Source organism: Desmodus rotundus, chromosome 6, assembly GCF_022682495.2.
Source record: "Desmodus rotundus isolate HL8 chromosome 6, HLdesRot8A.1, whole genome shotgun sequence".
Classification (NCBI taxonomy): domain Eukaryota; kingdom Metazoa; phylum Chordata; class Mammalia; order Chiroptera; family Phyllostomidae; genus Desmodus; species Desmodus rotundus.
In genome coordinates, this window is record NC_071392.1 from 4,402,979 (window position 1) to 4,426,190 (window position 23,212).

At 43.2% G+C, this 23,212-nt stretch overlaps 2 protein-coding genes across 6 annotated transcripts in view; one reads left to right on the forward strand and one right to left on the reverse strand.

The window, feature by feature from the left end:
• IMMP2L (inner mitochondrial membrane peptidase subunit 2) overlaps positions 1–23,212 on the forward strand; it is a 614,910-nt gene that overhangs the window by 279,496 nt on the left and 312,202 nt on the right. The window lies entirely within an intron of this gene.
• LRRN3 (leucine rich repeat neuronal 3) overlaps positions 2,663–23,212 on the reverse strand; it is a 31,383-nt gene continuing 10,833 nt past the window's right edge. Inside the window, exon 2 of the mRNA XM_024563153.4 lies at positions 2,663–5,195. Coding sequence (XP_024418921.2) covers positions 2,711–4,837 — 2,127 coding nt within the window. The 5' untranslated portion in view covers positions 4,838–5,195 and the 3' untranslated portion in view covers positions 2,663–2,710. The remainder of the gene's footprint in view (positions 5,196–23,212) is intronic.

A 23,212-nucleotide genomic window follows, 5' to 3' on the forward strand; every position in this document is an offset into this window, starting at 1 on the left:
CAATACATATATTTAAAAAATTTGTTTTTGTGAAAAAAAAAATGTTTTCTTCCATACCAGATGAGGGGATCATTTGGCATTCATAAAGGGATGAACTTCAGAGTTTTCTCATAGCTGAAGTTTGCCATTGTACCCATGTGGTTTCACTGAATTGTAAGTTATATGCCTTGAGTACTGTGGCCAGGACTTAGTTGATTTTATGTGAGATTTAGAGGGAAACATAGGGAGCATGAAATTCCATTCTTGTTGTTGAAGCAAATGTTCTTTTTCTCTTACTGTCAATTTAGTTTGAAATTTAATCAAGTAAACATCATGTTTTGCTTTGAGCATCTGTATTTATTTGTCTATAAGAGAAATACTTCCTTTCAGTGCTCGGTATTGAATGTCTATTTGGAGTGCCTATTTGCTTCAATTTCCCTAAGAAAATGTAGCTTGAAATGGATTCTCAGCTTTAGGGTATGTTTGTTATAGTTCTTTATGCAGATAGGTTTGGAAGAAACATACCAGATACCTGAGAAAGTTCTTGCTGATCTATACAATACCTGCCTCCTAATAGGTCACACTTCAGCTCCTCTAGTTTGACAAATAGCCTGGCTCTTTAAAAAAGCTCTGTCTGTGGTGCTGAAACATCTCATGATGTACGAGCATGTCTTGCTGATAAATTCTAATGTCAGCCACTGTGTGATAGCGATTCATCAGGTTGTAAAACCTGTGTTTGGGAAACACACTGACTTATCAAGTTTCAAGTTTTGTTTGTGTTAAATTAACACAGTTTGTTCTTTCATTTCAAAGAGTTCATAACAATTACCTTCCACATTGTGAAAAACAGCTAGGATTTAATTAGAAACCATCAATGCTATCACAAATGTCTAGTATTAACAAATAAATTGATATGGCTACAGTACTGGAAATGTTTACAGGACAATGACATGTCGATACTATACAGCAAGCTACTGTAAGAAAAGTTGAACACTTGATTAGGAACAGGCACAGAGCAATTAACATGGAAACCTTGTAGCTTTGCAGAGATGAGCGATTTGCCTATGAAAAGTGTGGCTTATTATCTCAGATGGTTTTTCATTGTTTCAGGATATCTCCTTTGTACACAAGTACATTTATTCTGCATGGCTCTGGGGTTTTGTTGGTAAATACAACTAAAACCCTAAAAGATATTGGCTGGGTTTTCCCCCATATTTACTATATAAGACTCTTAAATAATCAGTTACATTCTTGGCAGTTAAATTCACTGATTCTCAGTTTTTTAAAGCTGTGTTTTTAGGTGCATTAAATGGAGTCATAGAGAACTGCACTTAATTTTTTTTTACTTTGGAATTTTTCTGAGATTTTCCTTTCATTAAGAAAGTTGTCCTCTTAAATTTCTGTTGAACTCTGGAATTATCTGGCTCATGCCATTTTTATATTGGGGTGAAGTAAATAAAAGGGATAATTTCATAAGATGGAACCTATAAACTTATACTATGAATTCTCAATAGATCTTAAAGGAAAATTCTCAAATTTTAGTCTTGGAAAATCCCAGTCTTCCGAAATTTTGAAAATCATTGTTATTCTGGGGTAAAAGGACTGTCTACTTTGGTCAGACTTCCGGTCAGCACCTGTGAGGCTAGTAGCTATATAAGTATACAAATGTCCTTCTTCAGGGATTTTGTAGAACATGTTTCATCGCTGTGTGTGCAACACAGGACATTATTGGATTATTTGCTTGTTACTGAAGTAAAGTGCATTGAGTGTTTAGAATCATAGAAAGGGTTGAAGGTTACACCTAGATCTTGAGTCCTGCCAAAATTTGGCAATATTTTCTGCAAAGCAAGCATCTTAAAGTTGAATGACTACTAATTATCAAAATAAGGCTTTCAGTTCCTCGGATATTGATTTACAGTATGTGAACTTAATAATTAAATCCACCACAAAAGCTTCTTGTTAAGAAAAGGAAATCTTTAAATGAATACATAATTTGCTAGGGGGTTTCTTTTCATCACTAGTGAAAGGGTTAAATACAACGTTATGATTGCCTTTCAGTATTGATAAAGTGCCTTCTCAATCCATTTTTGTGCACTATAAAAATGTAGTTACAGAACCCAGTAAAAGAGTGTTACTCTTAGCGTTTCAAATTTCATTATAGAAAAACACTTGTTTAAAAATGTCATTTAAATGATATCTGGTCAGATGACATTTCCCAGAAATTATTCTTTATTTAAAAACAAAAACAAGACAAAAGCAATTGATTTTAATCCAAAATGTATTTTTTCTTATAAAAGAGGTCCACATACTCACTGTGTCTATTCTACAGAATTTGTCCGTTTTATTACACCACGTGTCAATTCAAGTCTATCTGGTCACTGCGAAAACTCGTGGCTAGTATGTGTAATACAACACAGCAGGAGGTATTGCTCAGTTCGACTACGCTTATCTACTTAAAAAAAATACAGAAATGTTTTTGTCCACTGTAACTGCAGTCCAGACATAAAAGTTACATGAAAGTTCTAGAAAATGGAATTATATTATTTGGTTGCCACAGTACCCTTTGAAGCCGGTGAATTAAAATGCTGAACTTGTACAATTTCCATTGGTCAGGAGCAGCATCGGTAAGCTTAAACTTTCTTCTAGAAAGTAATATTTTTTAATGCTTTTTTTTTCCCAAGCACAACTGCACTCTTGAGCTTTTCTTTGAAGTAGATTTAGTCAGTTGTTTTTAAGATACATCTGTTGGCACACCTATAACAGTTGCTTTCACTTCCAATGCTGTACTTTTTTCTTTGCCTGTTTCCCAAAGGTCGATCAGAGGAGGGTAAAGCTCACTGAATGTGAAGGTTGGTTTCTGTAAGTAACTCCTCATGTAGTTTTGTCCAATATCACAGTTCATTTTATTAGAGAGCCAGCTGCAAAGACCTGTCATGCCGATAACCCCCAGAAAGCCTGCAAGGCAGACAATAAAGGTTGTGATGTTATTCTTTTCATATTCTTTTTGATCAGGGTCCAACCCCTTTGTGGTGACATTAACACACTGTTTTCTGTGTTTCTGATAGACGGTGGGGACGTCAATACAAATGTTATACTCAGTTGATGGGCTCAGATGAGTGAGATTATAAACCTTGACATCGGAAGGTATTCGAGCACTTTGGGCGGCGTGGGAGTTGTCCGTCTTGACAAAGGCTGTCCACTTCACACTGGATTTGAGAATCTTAGAACTTGCCTTCCAGGCCACCAGAACTGAATTGGCCTGAACATCTTTTATCTTAATGTTCAAGGATCCATTGTTATCCTGGGGAAAAGAACCATCCACTTTGATCATAACGGACTTTAAGTCAGCACCAACCAGATTAGTTGCTATGCAAGTGTATAGCCCCCCTTCTGCCGGGGTTATGCCACTTATATCTAGCGTGCCTTCAGAGTGGACGTAGAACTTGTCCGTCAGAGTGTTAGGCAAGAGTTTCTGACCAGATGGTGTTACCCAGTAGATTTCAGGCTGTGGCTCTGCGGTAGCTCTGCAGTGTAAGGAAACATAGCTCCCAGCGTCTAAGTCCAGGTTGGAAGGAAAGCTCTCAGGCCCTATAAGAGGGAGACAGATTTCCATCATTTCCCGGAAATGTACCTGCCGGACATTTTGGCCTTGGAATTCGGGTGGGTCCACGCAGAACAGCGACTCCGGCTCCATAAATCGAATGTTGGTTTTGTTCATGTTGATCCAGCGGATGACACAGTCGCACCTGATGGGATTGCTGTGTATGCTGATCTCCTTGAGGCTGGGCAGGGCCTCGATCGTACCGCGGTACAAGGCGCTGAGGGCGTTGCTGTTCAGCATGAGGGACTCCAGCTTGGGCAGCCTGAAGAATGCATTGGGGTGGATGTAAGACAACCTGGGGTTGTTAGTCGCTTCTATTTTTCTTAAATCTGGCAAGTTATCCACAGCCAGACTGTCGATGGAAACCAGCTCGGGCATGTTATTTATCCCCACCTCCTTCAAGTGCAGCATGTTGCTAAAATCGCCTCTCCGGATTCGGTTAATGGGGTTCTTATTGAGATCCAAAAATTTGAGGTTTGCAACTTTTTGAAGAGCAGTGTGGGGCACTTTCAGAAGCCTGTTGTCATAAAAAGAGATGCTCTCCAAGTTGTCAAGCCCCACCAAGGCATTATCTGGAATTTCCGTGAGGTTTATACCAGCTATAACCAGGCTGCGAAGATTGATAAGTGGCTTAAAGTTCATGTCTTTGATTCTGATGATTGGATTCTCCCCGATCATCAAAATCTCCAGATTGGGGAGAGCGTCAAACCACGTGCTGTCAATCATCTGCAATCTGTTGGAATTGAGATGAAGTCGAAGAAGATTGTGTAGGCCGATAAAGGCTCCTGGCGAAATCACAGAGAGCAAGTTGTGATTAATATAGAGTTCTTGTAAGTGGCTCAGTCCAGACAGACATTTGTCAGGCAGCTCCGTGAGTTTGTTTTCCTCTAGGTACACAGAAAGGAGCTGAGGCATCTTTCTGACATTCAGATTGGTGACTGAAGATAAATTGTTCTGTGATAAGTCCAGGCCGGTAAGGTTCACTGGCAAGTCGACCGTGTGCTCAATTTCGGCAATGCTGTTAGTCTGCAGGAGCAGAATCTGCGTGTCAGCAGGCAGCCTGGCTGGGACATTTAAAAGACCTAAGTCATTACAGTCCACTGTAGATGCATCCATATAAATGGATCGGGGCGTAAACCAGGGCCTGGTCTCACACGTACATGACTGTGGGCAATCCGCTTTCTTGTCTACAGCTTGCACTAGTGTCGTGATTGCTAGGCTGAGTAGCACCTGCATTCGGAGTGGCATGTCCTTCATCTTAGCTTTCCTCTTCAGCAATGTCAGGGGCCCAGAAGGATTCCGCAGTCACTGCTAGTAAGTTCGGTGAGAGCTGACTGACGGGGAAAATGGCTGCATGTGTCAAACGGTGAACGCCATAGACCTGCAGCCTCTCCTTTCATGGGACTACGTGCCGGCACCCCAGTTGCCCTGTCCAGAATTGTCATACATGTTGGACAAGAGCAGGCCGCTGCCGCCTCTATGGGAGGAGACTGAGATGTGTTTTGAAGGCGGAGTGTGAATAGATGGTCACCGGAAATCGAGCAATTCATTTATTTGGGAGCATCATATTCAAATCCCATGCTAGTTCAGTACTCGCAGGAAGAGCAGCGTGATGCTAACCATAATCAAATAAAATATAAGAGAGAGAAGGAAAAGAATTAGTCCAAAGGAAAAAAGTACCATCATTAATATCCACTAACTGATTGTGGTGACCTCACGTATACTCTTAGAGTTGACAGTTAATTCAATATGTGATTTTAGCCTGGCTAGTGATTGGCCCAGGCATTGGAAGGCTGAGAAATGGAATCTTTAGAAGGCTGAAATTACAGTAAACATAACGAACGTGCTTCCACAATATTTCTGATATTTCCAAATTTTACTTGTTTGAACCTTGTAATTGTGTTTATTATATTTCTCATTCTCTTTGACAATTAGTTAATGGGAAGAAAAGAAAGCCTTTCAGTGGTGATGGCCTTTGTCCCTCTTCCACAGACAGAATTAAAGGGTATAAAGACACAGTACTGTTCAGTTAAAAGCAAATGCATTGGCCCTCGGTCCCTCTGGTCCCCGGGGATCAACCGTGATGTGAACTAGAAGTCCTGGCATTCAGCGGGACTTCCTGTTTTCATTCCTACTTCTCTCCATAGTCTCCTCTGTGTCAAGTGGCTTCACTTTTGCAGTATTTGGAAGAGATGAAGTCTCACGTGCCATAGATGTACCTGTATGTTGTCATTCTTAAGGGGAATTCTGATTAATGTTTTACTTTTATTTTTCCCTGAAAATAACTTAGATTCTATTAGTCACTAACAGTGAAAGAAGGAACTTTATTACAGCACTAAAACAGGCACTTAGCTATTCCTTCTTCGGAATGGATACTGATGTCTCTATCACATAAAAATAAGCAACGCAAACCCAAGTTGCAGCTTTAACACGCGCTGCGTTTTACAATGAATGCCTCACCGCCTTTGCACACATGCTCCTTCAGGGGACTGCAGGAGAGCCCCGCGTGCCCACGCTCGGGCCACGGGCAGGGTGGGCGGGTCATCCGGGGGCTCTGTGCTCGGGGCACAGATACGAACACTCCCTCATCTCTGCCCAGCAGTGACGCTCCTGGAGGCGTCCTCAGTGACTCTAAGATAAGACGGGGGGCTTCAGTGACAGAGATTAATATAATTGGAGACACCGTCTCTATGGAGAGAGAGAAACTTCTTTTTTATTTTAAAAAAAAATCCCTCTCTTTCAGAATTCTAAAACATTTACAACTCATAAAGTCACACCTAATTTTCCTCTTATCCTCTATTTTAAGAGCTGTGATTTTTATCTAAAGTCAGATCCTGAAGTTCAGCTACACACTAAGTTATCTTGAATTAAACTTGTCTGCTTTTGTTTTTTCCTTCCTGTTTGCTTATCTACATTTTCCTAACTGACCTTTCAGCTATTACTTGTAATCTGTTTTTTTAACTTTATTTTTCAATTACAGTCTACATTCATCACTATTTTGTATTTGCTTCCAGTGTACAGCATTGTGGTTAGACAACCATATATGTTAGAGTTCCCCCCAATATTTCCAGGCGCCACCTGGCACTGCGCGTAGTTATCACAATATTACTGATTATATTCCCTGTGCTGTACTTTACTTCCCTGTAACTGTTCTGTAACTACCAATTAGTACTTCTTAATAACTTTTTAAAGCAGATTCCGAGTCCCTTGAGGAAAGAATCTAATACAGCTCCTCCCTCACTGAAGGTGCCTCAGAGATGTTTAGCCCACAGAGCCCCCCACCACCTGAGGTCCCTGACCTTCCTGTCTGTCCCCCGCTTCTGCCTGTTTTGTGTACACAGCCTTCTCTCTGCTGGAGGAGCCAAGGGGGCCTCAGACCTTTTCCCTGCCTGGAACGCCTGTTTCTTTGTTTTAAGGTGACTTGTGCCTCAGTTCAAGCACCTCTCTGGGGATCCTTCTGAATGCCCCCTCACCTCAGCTGTCATCAGCTGCCCTCCACAGCAGTCTCAGCCCTAGCCCATGCCCACCATGGCATCTGCTGGGCACTCTCCCTCACCAGCACCCACCTGCCTGAGAACGTGGGCCTGCCTGGCTGCGCCTCCTGCCTCCTGGACCCGGAAATTACGCCGTAGTAGATGCCCAAGAAATGTTTCCAATGAGCCCACACATGAATCACGTTAATTCATGAACACATATACCGTAGTCACCTTTCTCACATAATCTCGGCAATTTGGTCTCTTTCATTTCCTAATTTCAGTGTTTAGCTGTGTTACCTTGCATAAATGTACTGCTTACACGGGTGTTAGCTATGTTACTCAATCCAAAGGTTCAATATGAGTGTAATATAAAGGAGCATTGCACTTTAACAAAAAGTGAATCTCATAAGTGTAGTTTTTTCCTTGACTTATTCAGTCCCCTTTAACAAGCACCTTCTGGGTCCCAGGTGGGGGTCTGAAAGCTCAAGGACAAAAGGCTGGCGTGGCCTCTCCCCTTCGTCAGTGGGGGATGAGGTGAATACAGTTCTGTGTCAGAGAGGACATGCCGGCACAGAGGGGGGCACCCGAGAAATCTGCACTAGGTCTGCTGCCTCTTTATTCCCAACGTGGGCAAAACGCCGAGACACGAAGGGCCAAGCCCATCCCTTTTGGCGTGTTCCCCTTGAAGGGCTCAAGTGGGCCCATGCCCATCAGCGAATGGGCGCCGTCCCCTTGGTCCAGGGCCCAGAGCCGCACCCCTATCCTCCTCTGTGTCAGCAGCAGCACTAGAGATGTTAACGATGAAATGTGGGATGTGGGGCGGGGGAGGGGAGTTCACAGCGCCACTTTTTATTTTGAAATGATTCCTGGGAGCATTTTCTGAAATGTGTATCTACATTTAATTAGAAACTCTTTTGTGACTTCATTTCATCACTGTATAGCCATATGCCAGAAACAACCACATTTGAACTAGATTTATCCTGGAAGCTTTTAGAAATAAGGAGAGGTCTTAGAGTGGTGAGCAGATTCAGATTCTGTTTCCCCAGACCTGGAGGAAGAAATCGCCAGCCCGGGAAGCCCAGTAGAGGGTCTGGACATTGTGCCTTTCTTCCTCGTAATACTGACTTTTTTCTCCTGTCTTTGAGCTGATGGCGCCGATTCACTAATGGACTCTTTGGCAGGGGCTGTTTGCAGGAGAGTAAGGCAGTGCTGGGGGTCTTACAGCACAGCGCTTTATGGGGTTCAAAGCCCTCTCTTGTTTATTTCAAACTCATTGTTTATTTTATATTAATCATGACCTTCTGAGGGCGTGGGGAGGTACTTTAGTTCCCGTTGTTTAGGTCAGGGCATGGAAACCCATGTGCCTGAAGTCACAGAGCTAAAAACGATGCTGTGGGATTAGAACCCAGGTTTTGTCTTGCGGACCGTGGCTCTTTCCAGTGACCCACATTGCACACGTGTGTGGAGAAGAGATGAATGACTTTTCCAAGTCATTTGTTGTTTTCCATCTCAGCAGGGCTGGCATTTCCTTGGTCTTCAGCTCTTCCAGTTTAGAAAACAAGTTTTATCCATCCACTGGTAGTGGCCAGTGTGAGACTCACACCAACCAAACTCACAAGCACCAACCCTGAAATGCCAGCACTGCCCTGAAGAGAGAACATGGCGGTCAGAGAGCGTGGACGCCTGACTCTGCTGGTCGGCACTTTTGCTCCGTTTTTCAAAAATGGACCTGGAAATACAAATCAGGAGTTTGCAGTTGGCTCCTGAGTCTAGAATCTGAGGCGGGAAGTCAGATCGGAGTCCTTCACCGTCATGGTCAGGAGAGCCCTACGTACCTGCTGAAGTCAAGAGAGCGTCATCACAGGAACGGGGGCTCTTGAGCCCCAGGGCCCTTGGCATGACCTTGGACTCCAGCCCCCTGTGTGGGGACGCTGCTCCAGGATTCATTCTTGGTCACCCACATCTGTGTCCTAATCATGTGTTTACCTTCCTTCCTTCCGTGCCGGACGTGAAATTGTTAGACAGGAGATTACTAGACTATTGCGTCAGTAGACATGCAGTTACTAGATTATGGGCCCCTTGCTAGGTGCTGAGAGTTTTATCACGAGGGACTGTGCGAGCTCACTTTTGACCTGATTACATTAGCACACTGGCTCGGTGGACTAGTCCCTAGCCCAGCAGCGGTCATTCAGCGAGTGTGTGCTCAGCGCGCAGGCACAGATGGGTCGGTCTGTAATTTCTGTTGGAGGACAGCGTGTGGAATAGTGATTAAGATGACTCTCCTTCTTAAGTAACTGACCATAAAAAAACGCAGGGAAAAACAAAAGAAAAGGCATGGCCCCAGATTGTTACAAAATCTTTTTCTCATTGCCTGGTGGTGACAAAGTAGAAATATCCCAGTTGTCCCGGAAAGTGTCCGCCTGCTCACTTTCCGGGCACCGATCAGAAAACGTAGCTGCTGTGCAGGGAGTGGCTCTTAGCGTCACCACGAGAGCGCGGGCTCTGCCCATGGCCATTCAGGGGTCTGGCCCACCTCACAGTCGTCATGGTGGTGTTTATTTCAGAAGGACAGATTTCAGTGTGTTTTCATATGTGTCTGTATGGCTTTTTAAATATAAAAATAATGATATTAAAAATTAATTGACCTGCTTAATCCCATCTTTACGTGTTGAACATTTTTAACGCTCTCAACCCTGTCACTTTTACTCTCTCTCCTCCAACCTCACCTCTCCCATGTTTCCTTTTGGAATACATTCAGAAAAAGAATAAATCTTTGAAAAATGCTTTCAAGCTTAGGAAACTTAAATTACATAATTATTATTCTATTTGTATAATTTCCCATATTCCAGTAATTGCTGGGATTTTTTTTCCTTCTAAAATAAGAGTAGGGAAATTGTACTTCAAAACATCACTATTTCCACTTGGGTTTTCGAGGTTTTAGGACTCTTGTTTTGGAAGAAGCTATGCAGCTGAGCCTAGGGGCTAGGACATAGTCAGCCTTCAATAAACATACCTGGATGGATGGCTGAATAGGTGGATGTAAAGTAGATCATTTGTGGGTAAAATTGATTGCTTTTCTCCCTTAAAATGTGGTCAATAAACCATACACAAGTAAATGTTGCTAACAGTAGATACATTTTCATGGAATGACTCCCTGTTTTGGGGGTGAATATTCATACACGTGCTTATATTATACTCTTAGGAGCTAGGAGCCAACTTATAAGTAACTACTGCCTTTTCACTTGCTTTTTTTTTAAAAAATGTAAAACTATTTTAGAAGGTATTTTTGTAGCTTCTTTTAGTTTTAAAGGCAACTGAATCTTTCATATATTAAAGAAAAATAAATTATAATGGAATACTATTAAATTTCAGAAGATGATGTTAATGATGTATCACCAGGAATGGAAACTGACATCTTAATGTATTAAATCAGGACTCTCTTAAATGGTTTGAATGAATCACTCACCCAAGTTCAAAGTCAGCCCTTATTAGGTTTTTCATTTATTCTTCCATTCAGCCTTTCAATAAATGTTTGCTGAGGACCTACTGTATCAGTTACTGTGTTTTTTATTTCTCATCTCCTTACTTCATATGATTTTTAAAAATTGAAAGATTAAAAATTATTCTTCATTGGCAATTACCTTTAGGCTTTTTTGTGTGTTGATTCAGAAGACTTTTTAAAAAAATTTAAAAAGCATTTTAAGATGTGGGATGTCCTAATACATATGTTATTTCATGCTTTCTGAATTTTTTTCGCAGTCTCTTTGATTTTCTTATGGGCTCCCCCATGTAGCTTTGCCTGAGGGAGCATCCAAGACCTGCGTGTTTTCTGTGTTTTCAGTTATCATGTAATATACATAGAATTACACTCTGGCCTGAAACTTGCAGTCTAGGCCATTAAAAGAAAGTGATTTTGAGAATTCTCATATCTGACAATATCTTTAATACCTATGAACACTCACTGCAACTTGAGATTTTTTTAATCTAAATACAGATATTGTTTCTGGATATGTGGAAACATAGGGTGAAAGCTTTTTATCTGATACAAGGATCTTTGTTCTGTAGCTTCATTTGCTTTTCATCATTGACTGCACCTCCGTGTTGGCAGGCACTGTTGCAGACCTGGAAGGCCAGTGGTAAGTGAGATGAACTAGCTACTCGTCAAGGTCTTGGCTATTGGAGGAGTGAATCGCGGGGTAGAAGGCACAGCAGAGTTGCCTTCCAGTAAAAGAACTGTGTGTGCCCTGCTCTGCGGCTGCCCCTAGGAGGGAATACCGAGCTCTGTGCATCCATCAGAACAGCCTGAACGTTCTGTGTTCTTTTACAATGCTCGTACAAATCAGCCACGGTGTACTGGGGCAGCAGGGGTGGGCGGACGGAAAGCCCACGGTATCTCAGATGGCGTTTTCGAATGCTGAAGCCCAAGAACGAAGTGTGGCTTCCTCCCTGTGCCTCACTGTGTGTGTTTTAAAGACCACAGAGTCTGAAGAAGAGAAAGATGTGAGCGTTGACTTAAGTTCAAAAAGCGATAAAGATTGGAAGTTGCCATGGCTACATGAAAACCTGTATTTTATTTTTCTCTACCAAATTGCTGAGTTCATCTGTAGAAAGAATTCTGTTCTCCCATTACCTGACTCCATATTCCTTCATCGTAAGACTCGCTCTTTCTCCGTGTCTAATTGAAGATCCCACATCCCAAAGGTATTGAGTTGTACTACATGCCTTCCTATAAAGAGCTATGTTTTTCCCTTGGGAAATACTTATTTTCCAGGTTTGCAAAACTAATTGTTTGAGTCTGTCAACTTTCAGGCAGTGGATAGTGGTGACTGCGCAGAACAGGTTAACGAATGCTATCTTAAAGTACTCACCTGTTTATAAAACCTTGATAAAGGGGAAGAAAACCTGCTCTTTTCTGTGAAACATGGGTCACGTTTGCTGGACGATTGTGTAGTTGTAGAGAGGACGCCTCCCGTTCCTTTGCATCAGGTTAATGAATGTTTAACTACAACTTGGCTATATGTTATTGAGGTTTCTTGACATTCTGAGCATGTATGATGTTATTCCATAAGCACGAAAGGTCTTTAAAATGGTATCTAAAGAATGGCTGTGGGAAAACTACCTTCTCCAGTTTTATCCTTTGTATCCAATTCATCACAAGTTTATGTTCACTGCTCTCGTTCTATGTCATCAGCACATGAGCATCAGTGAATTTTAGCCATGATGGGGCTTTTAAGCACTATCGGATTAATTACCTGCCAGTTTTCTTCACTTCATGTTTGTATGTACACAATAGGAATGAAGAAGAGATTTACTTTTGTCATCATATTAAGGCAAACTAACCACTGGATAAATAAATTGTCATGATGGAATAAATAAGCAAAAATGAGTTGTCGGTAACTATTAATACTGATATACAAACAATAGATCCATTATGATTTTTTCCTAAACTAAGAAAATGTGGATTTCTGATAATATTCAAGTTTGAACTGCCTGAATAAATTTGGTATCATGTAAAATCAGCATAATTTTCATGTCATAGGAGTTTTTAGCAGGAATGGACTTACGGATCCATTGATTCTCAACCTCATTTCAGTTGTGAAACTGTTCATTCAAATGCAGTCTCACCTCAATTCACAGTAAGTCAAACACAGGAAAGCCGATCTTTTCTGGTGGGCGAGGCGGTGGGGTGGAGGAGGAGAGCGCGGTGAGGCAGGTACCTGGAAGGATTCAGGTGGTACCCAGCTTGGTGTTCCTGCCCACAGCATCCAACCCTTAAGGGTCCAACGAGCTCATTTCCGAACCTTCCACCTGCTCCCATCGCCTCTTAGAAATGAGGTACCGCAGGCCCTCAGAGGTCAGGTGACTCGTGCCAAGTGGTTCACTGTGGAGGAGTGTTGAAAATTTGGAGAAACCTTAGGTATTCTTTCTCATGTGACTCTCCCCACCCTTACCTCAGTCGTTAGGGCTGCAAGGCCAGGTCTGTTCCCCTTGGCCTTGACTGAGTGCACATTGGCCCCTCAGGGTGTGGAGGGATAGCGGGCAGCCTGCGTAGGGACAGCAGGGAAGAAGGAAGTACCATGGCCAGGGGTGGGGGTGAATGGGGGTGGCCGGAGTGGTTAATAGTCCACCAGCCGCACAAACATCCCGTGTGCCCCTGGTCTCACGCCTACAGGGATTCTCACGGGTGGTCTTCACGTCAGCTCCTTTGGTAGACACTGTTATTATCCTTACTTTTGTTATGAAGCCCAGGAGGTTGACTTGCCAATTCATCGTTCCTCAGATGTGCATCTGCACCCCTTCGTTATGCCTCTAAAAAGCCCCGACCTCCCCACATTAAGTTAATTGAACAGGAACACTATTACACTGGGGTGGCTCTTCTGTCATAGCCAGCCTGTGGGTGACTCAAGGTGCCTGAGTGGAAACTGCAGGACAAGATCCCCGCCAGTGCACTTGCCCATCCACAGTCCCCTTTCTTTGTTTCTCCGTTTTCTCCATAAAAGTCTCTCCTGAGCTCCTATCACAGAGGAGCCTCCTCTCCACTTCTGGTTTGGCGCTGCCCTATTCAAATCAATTTTTGCTCCAATAAATGCTTAACAATTTAATATCTCTCAGTGTATGGACTAACACTTAGTTCCGCGTCCTCCCTAGTGTTTATTAACCTAGCATCCCTCATCCAGTATTTTTTCAGAAGGGTGTTTCCTCCAACTGAATGGGTACAAGAGCTTTTATCGTTTGTCTCCTCCTTTGATAGGAGAGCTTTACTCGGATGACGTTAGATGGCAGCTGAGTGATGAAAAGAAGGGGAACCTGGGATAGAAAACCTGTTTTTTAGGTCAACTTTTGCTGTGTAATTCAGTTAAATCATATTGCTCTCAGCCTTAGAGTCCCACAACCTCTGGGGTTTGGACAAAAGTTTCACTGTTGTTTCCAAATTGATTGTTAATGTTCTAGAAAATCCCACAGCGATTTGTTATTGCATCATCATTATAAAGAAGTTTGTTTATTAGAGCAAAGTTGTTTTTGTTATCATGCAGTGTTTATGCACTTAAGGTGCATGCGGTGTGTGCCCATGCATTTAATAGGCACTAGCTGTGAGAATGATTTCCTTAGATTCTGATAGTTTCAGGTTCTCAAATCAGATACTTTGAGATCCTCAAACTGGCTAAGAGTTTCTCCTACATTGTGATAGGAATACTGTAGGTAAAAAGAAACAAAGAGGGGAGATTTGATACTATTTTGTGTCCTTGTCATGTCCAAGCCCTTGAACACAGAATATCAGTGAAAACCTTAAGTGATCCATGGCTGTTTTCATCCCTCAGGAAACTAAGCTCAGTGGGCTCCCTCCGATGAAACTGCAATCCCTGCAATAAGTTTCTTTTAGAGAAACTGTGAGTAACTTAAATAGCAGAATTCCTTTATTCTCCCAACTCTTAAAGTATGATTTGGACAGAGTTTGAGGGAGTCTTGGACTTTTTGTCATTTTCAGATTTCAGCCCGGTGCTGTGCAGGGAGCACCTCAGGGGTACATGAAACAGGACCCGGGTTGTCTCCGTAAACACTAATCTCCATGCGGCGCCCCCAAGCACCAGATCTGTGGAAGGGAGTTGGCTACAGCACAGCTCCATTCAGGCGGGCAATTTGCAGTGCAGAAATCCCCCTCCTCGTTTTCTTTTGGACAGTGGGGAGGGAAATCTGACTCGGGAGTGTTTTGTGTTGGTGTCGGGGGGTTTTGTACACCCACAAATTACCAGCTTGTTGTGATAGTCATTTCTTATTGTGAAAAGCATTCCAATTTGTATTTATTTTAATGATCAGTTTTGCTCAACTGAATACTTCATTAATAACATTATCTGTGAAGATGATTTTTGTACATGAGCAGCGAAACAAATGGTGTGTCTATGCCAGAACTTGTCTCTTTACGCTTGTACTTATTCTAGGAGAACCCCTCCATGTATCAGGAACACTGATTTATACTACAGAGTAACAGTGTTTCATTCACTGTTGTGTGAGAGTCAGTGGGTGTTGATGGCCTGCTTTGCTTTTTTAACTCCGTTTTTATCATCTCCTTGTTATTTAGCACTTATGAAGTGGCACGTATAGGCATCTGTGGGGAAGCACTCGTGTGCATTATTCTTATGTTCACTCATCTTAGATTGAAGTATAGTCATTTTATTTTCCAAATTAGGGAGCAGAACATGGAAAACTTGCTTCATGTTGTAAGGAACTACAGGTCTCTCTGTGTATGATGAACAGCACTTCGGCCACAGGGTATTGGGAGAGGTTGGTGGCCCAAGAGGTAGGGAGGACCTCGTGCCCTTTGGTGGCTTCACTTCTAAAATGGGAGGTGCCTTCAGGCTCTATAATTACGTAATTTTTATAATAACCTCCAATAGGGAAGCTCAAAACTGCTTCACTAAACTTCCTTGTACAAATGTAGTTCAATATTACTGGCAGAATTTACCCAGAGATGTCATGATATTTTCAGGGTTTATCATGCTTACTCACATGTTTTACATGTGTGACAAACTGTGGCATATGGGTAAGGTTGCTGATTTCACTAGAAGAAGTCTCTAGAAGGAGTCTTAGGACCTCTACAAATGTACAGAGAATGGGGAGGGTTTTTTTTACTCGTACATCATGGACAATTTATGTCTTTTGTAAGAAAAATAATTATTCTCTTGGCAAAATGTGTGCATGCGTGTGTGTGCACTCAGATCCTTCACTTCTGCTCAGAAAATTCCCCCTGTGATTGACTAAACTCATGAGCTAACATTTCCCATTTTGTTCCAGTTTTTATTTCTATTCGTAGATGTTCTGGGTAATTGATTTAGTCACCCATCAATTTGTATTTTATAGCAATCACGTGGGCAAAGAAGAGTTGTCTTCCTAAATATGCTTTCCTTTTCCTCGAAACTGTTGATTTCTAAGAGATCATTCTTATTGTGCAGTCTGGTTTATTTGGGAGTGAGTGTGGTGGACTGATTTGTAAGTGACACCATCCTTTTATCTTCAAAAGCATTTCCGGCTGCATTTGGAGAGTCTCTGTAGCAGACTCTCCATTTGAAGAGCAGGAGGAATACTTTGGGGGGGGTGCATTGCTGTACAGCGGATGGAAACACATGTCTCCCGTGGACCCTCTTTCAACTACCTGCATTTCACATGAAAGCATGTGGGCTAATTACCCAGATAATCCAAGCAATTTTCACATCATTTTCTTCTTCATTGGAAGACAGCCAAGTACCCTCACCTAAGTCTTTGAAGTCCCCATTCTTTGAGCCCCCTGGAGACGGTCCCCCTCCCTGGTGTAGTTAAAAGAAAAGAAGGAACAGTGATTCCAGCTACAGTTGATTCTAGCCCCACGTCTGCTGCTTTGTGCCGTGTGATCTGCACGCACTGCTCTCTCCTGGGTCTTATACATGGGATGGTGTGATGGGCATATCTACCAACCCCTTCCCCCAAAAGTGTGTTCTATGTTGGTTGTCACAGCCAAGTACTTTTATACCACTCTCAGGAGGGATGGCTTCTGTAGAAGAGATTTGACGACAAAACGTGGCAGCAGAAGCTTTCACCACATTGACTCCTGATTAACTGAGTTCAGCAGAATGGAAGGTCACCGGTTCATGAAGGAGATAAGGAAGCCTGTGGACAAGAGTCCAATGACGTGCTCCAGAGGAAGAATGTCTATATTACAGAATTATTGCAGGAAACCCGAATTTACATTTCAGAGAACATTCCTGACAGGAACCCAGAGTCGATGGTCTCCAGGTAGCTCGGTTTCTGTTCTGCATATATTAATAGAGCAGCAAGAATATCAATGTCTTGTATTTGTACCGAGAGTTGTGAGAATAAAACATGTTTCGAAAGGAATTGAAATGCAGTCCAAGAATGAGTGACTGAACTGTAGCAATATGTGCCCTGAGCCCAGGGCCAGCGCCTGCCCGCCATGAGGGCAGCGAGGGACAATGTTCTCATGTCGCGCTTACGGAGGGGAGTTGCGCTTACTGTGGTGTGGATTTTCAGTTCCTTGTGAGTGTGGAATTGTTTGCCATTTCTTTTTGGAAAGTGTGCCAAGTTCCCTCACGCTCCTGATTTCCCCTGGTGCTCTTGCCTGTCTACCAGAAATGGCAGCGCCGTGTCTGCTTCCAGGGTCTGCTAGAAAGACTTCTAAACGGAACAACAAAAACTCCATCCAAAGCTTGAGAACACTTTCCTGAATTATGGTTTTGAGTTTCAAAAGTAATCCTCTCAACAAGGCATGGAGGCAGTTTTCACGTCTGTGTGCGTGGCTGTGCATCGTTCTGTAAGAAAAAACTCATTGCTGGACAGGTCCTGGCTCTTCCCCCAGCACTGTGGTGACAAGTGACAGATGCGACCTGGCATGGTGGCACTTTGAAGAAAGTCTGAGCAGGCAGACGAGTTAGTTCCTGACACACCAAAGGACGTTGGAGCTTTATTAGCCCTTTCTTGTGGGGAAACAGAAGGTGCTAGATGCAGGTTAACGCTGTGTGTTTCCCTCTTCCTGTCACGTAACTTACAGCTGCCTAACTTGATGTGAGTTCGGGACCGCTCTTTACTTGGGGTTCGTATGCAGGACTGCCTTGCGTGAACAACCGTGCAAGAGTGGCTGCCTAAGAGCCCCTTGAAATCATTGGAAGTTATTGCTAACCCAAGGACGTAATTTGTTCACATTAGACTTGCTCAGAATGGGCTTTATGATGACTTCTACTTTAGTAAGTTTCCAGTGGTGTTTGACCACTATCCCATTTAAGCATTAGGCTATATCTGAGTAATGAACAATTTGGGGAATGTGAGATTCCCCAAAGTAGTGGCATGAAAAAGAACTAAGTCTTTCCTTTAAGTGGTGAATAGAAGGGACCAAAGTTAAAAGAGGAAGTTAAAAAAGAAGACTTGTTAAACAGAAGTTCATTTATACTCTAGTAATGCAAATATTGAGGCAAACCAGAGCAATACCTGCTGGCAGTCAAGATTGCGCAGATATTGTTGGTACCAAGTTCCAGTAGAAGGACCCAGAATCCATGTAGAGCATATGAAATGAGTCACATTTCCTTAGAAATTTAAGCTCTATATAATAGTTTCCCTATTGTATGTACTGCATACTAGATTCTATAACAGTAGCAGCAGAATTAGAAGTATTTGGTACAACTCAGAGCTTCGAAATGCATGTGTTGCAGATAAGCCTCTGGGAGTTCCTGATTGCCCAGCAAAGTGATTGTTGACTACCTCTGACATAACAGATCCATGGGCTTGGCATTTAATCAGAGCACGAAACACAGTTACAGAACCTCATATCTGGATTAGTATTTCCATACCGCCCCCGTGAAAGCATGAGGGTTTTAAGAATTTCTTTCAGACAAAGTCATATACAAAATGCTTGTTATGCATGCACGGAATCATTTTATTCCTTCATGTTGGGTTGCCTTTTCTTGAATATGCTTATTTTGCGTTTTTAATGAACAGAAATGGCTTTAAAGCCAGTGTACAAGAAAACAAACCAGGCATTTTTTTATGTGTGTGACAGAGGACCTGGAATGTGGATACTGCCCGTGTCCTCCTGTGACCGATCAAGTGCAATGTCAACTATTTGTAACAGAAGGTTGCAAGGAAGTCTCTACCTGTTGTAGGGCTGATATTGTAACAGAGGCAGTTTTACACGCCTACGTCCTCAGAAGTTCTACAAAGACACTCTCCTTATTTTGAGTCCAAGAAGGAAAATTGTGGGGGGAGAGGTTAGGAGGGAGAGAAAAAGAAGGGAGGGAGCGAGGGGAGGAATCTCTGAACCTCCATTCCCTCTCTTTCCCCCTTTCTGGTGAGAGGCACTCTGAGTGTTGTCTATTCATGAGCGTCTGCAAGTCACATTCAAGCTTATCTGTGTCTTCTCTGGCTTAATAGAAACTTTGATTGTTTTCTAGGATTTACATCCAGCGTAATTGTTTTTGCATTTTAATATAGTAAGAAGTGGATTGAATAAATGCATAACATATTAGAACTGCTATTAAGCAAATGATTCAATGTGGGACTGTTGAACGAATGTTTTCCTTTTTTCTTCTGAGCAAAACACAAATTTCTCCAATTATTTTTAAATTGATTGTTCTCTATTGTTGCCCAAGGACATGTGGAAAAAATCTATTTGTGTGTTCATTCTGTTCCTTCAGTATGATTGAATGGAGCCGCAGAAGACTAATGTAGCAGATGGTCAGACACTTTGCCCTCCCAAATCTGTAAGGGCCACTTCTATTTGCATCCTGGAGACATAGCGTTTTCATACGATGAGACTTCAGTTGTGTTACCTTAGTGTATTTCCATTGCACACCTGTAGTACCTTTTAGTGCCCTACTACAGCGATCCTCTCCCTGAGTCCCTGCCTCAAAGTACTGAGCCCCTAACTCACTCACGGCATGCACGAGCTCCAGAAAGGGTCTGCATATGGCGGGATGAAGACATTATTTGTTTGTCTGCTTGTTTTTTAAGTGGACTGTTTTTCTTAGAGAGCTTCCTACAAATCAGTGAGCTTCCAGAGAGCAGAGACTTCTGTTGCACCAAGGGCTGGTAGCTGGGCTCTTTCAGACCCATACCCGGAGAGTTTAAGGAGTTATTGAACTCATCATCGAATGAGGAGAACAGTGACTCGGACTTCTGTCATTCCATTTTCAGGGCCTTAAAAGTCCTACATATTTGCCTCCATCCTTTTAAGTCCCAGCCGGGAAGTAAATAGGCCATGAGTACTCTTCCCATTTTACTCAGGTTGGAGGTGTAAATTTGCTCACTCTGCTGTGCCCAGGTATTGGTAACAAGATGTGTTCTGAAGTCCTGCACAGCATCCTTGTGAGCAGACCATGGTAGATGTTACTGAGAGATTAAGAATATGCTTCCAAGACAATTAGCAATCTCCTGTTTGCACCTTGCTCCTGTTTCCAGTCTAAGAAAATGAGCTTGCCCTTGCTTTGCTCTAAGATCTGAGCTCTCCGTGTATTCCCGGGGTATCACTCAGGGGTGCGACACATGTATCAGAGGAGTTAAATTGGCTGAAAGAGCTGTGGGTGATAAAAGTGGGGATGCTATAAAAGACAGCAGCCCTATCACATTCGTGTGACTGAGGTAATCTGTATCCGTCTCTTTTATATTTCCATGGATTTTTCTTTCCATTTACATAAATTGGTAGTATACATAATAAAAATGCAAATGACAGAAAGCCGGCCCATCTTTAAGCTATGAAAAAACACCTACTGTCAGGAGGCTTGTTCTCTTGGGGTGGGAGGAACAGAAAAAATACACGCTGTATTTGTGTCGGAGAAGGTACTTGGAGGGTTTTTTCCTGGTCTCTCCCAGCAAGCTAAATAGCACGTGGCAGTTGCCACGGCAACCCATTTTTTGTGATTTGCAGAATCAGGGTGCAAACCAGATGTAAACTGTCAGTCAATAAATTTCTGTTGTCATTGAAGATGGTGATATATGCAGTCTCATTTGGCCAATTTATATACTTTTGGGGTGTTTTGTTCTCATCTGCGCCTTTCCACATGCTGGCTGAGTTAGATTTCATCCTTTGGCCGCGTCGCCCGTGTTTCAACAGGATGTTTACCGGGATCACTAGAGGTCAGATTCCGAGAAGGTTGTTGTTACAAAATGAAGGGTATTTGACGTCTGTTTTGTCATGTGGGCACGTGGACTCTTTGGTTTATCTCATGGAGAAGAACCAAATGAGTTTTTAAAGGGTACTTTAAAAGTTTTTGCAGTTATTATTTTTTTTGAAAATACCTTTTTTCAGCCTATAGAGATGAGTGCATTTTTGTCTTCATGATCCCTTCGCTGTGAAGATAGAGGGCGCTCTGCCCTGGGCGCATTTGGAAGTTCAGGGTCATGCTTTTGCTCTCCATGTGCTGGAAGTGGACCCAGCATTTGGACCCAACTCGCCTCTAACAGTGTTGCCCCGCATGCAAGTCCCCTTTCCTTCCTGGGTTTTCCTCCTGTGAATGAGACCACCCCATGCCCTCTGCTTGCCTTTCCTCTCTTCCCGTGTCCCGGAAGCCACAACCCTCTCGCTCTGGGGAGACTTGCCCCTGCCTCCAGGGGCATGGGGACCGGGGTGTTTGCATGTGGGCTTTTCACAGGGCCAGTTCATTAGAACACATCACTGACCCCTCCCTGCCCATGGCATGCCCTCCACATTTTCCAACCCAACTCACAACCCTCTTTCCCCCTACATTTAAAAAATATTTCTTTAGCATTTGTTTTAAAAATCCAAACCCCGAAAAGACTAGGTCGGGGTTAGTGATGAGACTTTTCTGTTACTTAGCACTGTGGAAAACTCCTGCTCGGCATCTGATATGCCTCCTGCCGTTTTAAAGAGAGGTCAGCGCCCATGAGTGGGGCAACGATGTTGGTGACTGAGCGGACAGCACGCAGCCACTCACAGGCCGCAAGCGCAGAGCACTGGCAGCAGACGTGAGAGCCCTTCCAGTGCAAAGGGGGGCGTGCGGTCAGTGTAGAGCAGGTGACCGCACAGGTCGTGTCCGCCTCTGGTGAAACTCTGGAAGCGGCTGACAGAGCTGTACACTTAGGGAAAGCACGGCACAGAGAGGGAGGACGAGAACTGTATGTCTTCTATTCCTCCTCGCCCTGGGCTCCTCCCACTTCCAAGTATGCAAACCCAGCTCCGGCTGTGCGACAGGAGACGTGTATGTGCTCGCGTGGAGGGAGCTATTTCAATGGCGTTGGATTCTGGTTTCTACAGACGGCTGTGGAATTTTACTTGTACATTTTTTTCTGGTTATTTCCATGAAAAGAACTCTTAAAGGGCACCACGGTATTTGTCTTCTCAGTTTGTGGCAAGTCTTAGAAGAAAAGGTATTGGAAAGCAGCTACAAGTCAGTGCGGCTAGACTCCACTGAAACATTTATAAACTGTTAGGAACTATTAACAGCTGGCAGATGTTTTGAAAAGTCCAGTGTTGTGTGGGAAGTGGATGCGCACGCACTTGTGATAAGTTGGTGCTGGACTAGACGGAGCTATAGAAACCTCTTTGTTAACTAGAGATCTACAAACACACTAACACAACTCTTTTCGAGATGGTGCAACAGGCAGCTGCCATTTCTTGAGGTATGGTTACATGTGGGGGGAAACAAAGGCTTACAGAGATTGCTACAAGGTAATGGAAACCGTATTCATTAGTACTCCCAGGGGGCACTTTGCAAATGAGAGAAAAATGAGCACACTCTCTGTAAGTCATTGTGATAAATGGACACTCTACGGGCATAAAGCATCTCAAGTTATAGTCAGCAATTTAAAAATTGTGTTCTAACAACTCAGGCCTCGAGTGCTTATTATTCTGTATTATTCTATGCTCTGATACAATGCATTCCTGGGGGGGGGACTTACAACATGATTTTTATAAAAGTTGAAAAGTAAGTATATCATGAGACTTACAATTTCACAATTGCAGTTACTTCGTGTTGGTTGGAAAGCCTCTCAGGGCCCGGGAAAGAGGACTGGGGCAGAGTGATGAGAGAGCCTTTGAGAGGGGGTGGGCAGCAAAGAGCTGGAGCCTTCCGCCTTCACTTTGGATAAACGTGAAACTTGCTTTTTTTGTACAGTGGTCATTTTTTAGTTTGTGGTTTTCCATTTAGTTTAATTCTCCTCCCCCCCGCCCCGTTGCCTGATTTAAAAATGGGACAAAACAACTCTTCAGTTAAAGTTGCTGTAGGGCACAAATTCAAACCCCTAGTTTCAAGAAGTTCACACTCTGATGCACGGAGAGGCAACGCATTGCTGTCAATAAAATGCCGCCTACAGAGGCGCCTTGGACTGTGACTGGAGGCCGTGAATCGGGCCTCTGCTGGGCTTCAGCAGTCTAGGGTGTGCACAGACCCGGGCCCTTTGCAGGGGAGGCTCTGCTGAGTTTCTCTAGGAGGCTGAGTGTGGGAGCCTTTGGTCAGAATGGTGCTTAGGAAAAGGATGATTTGATAGGAGCCTACGGCCCCATTGTGTTGAAGCTCTGCCGCTGCAGTCACCGTGCAGCGGACTGACCGCTGGGCAAGTAGTGAGTCATCGGTTTCTGGTTCCAATTACGTGCTGAAGTAGTGAGGTCACGTTGAGCAAGTGACTTACTCCCTTTAAAAATCTCTGCGTTTTCACGATTCTG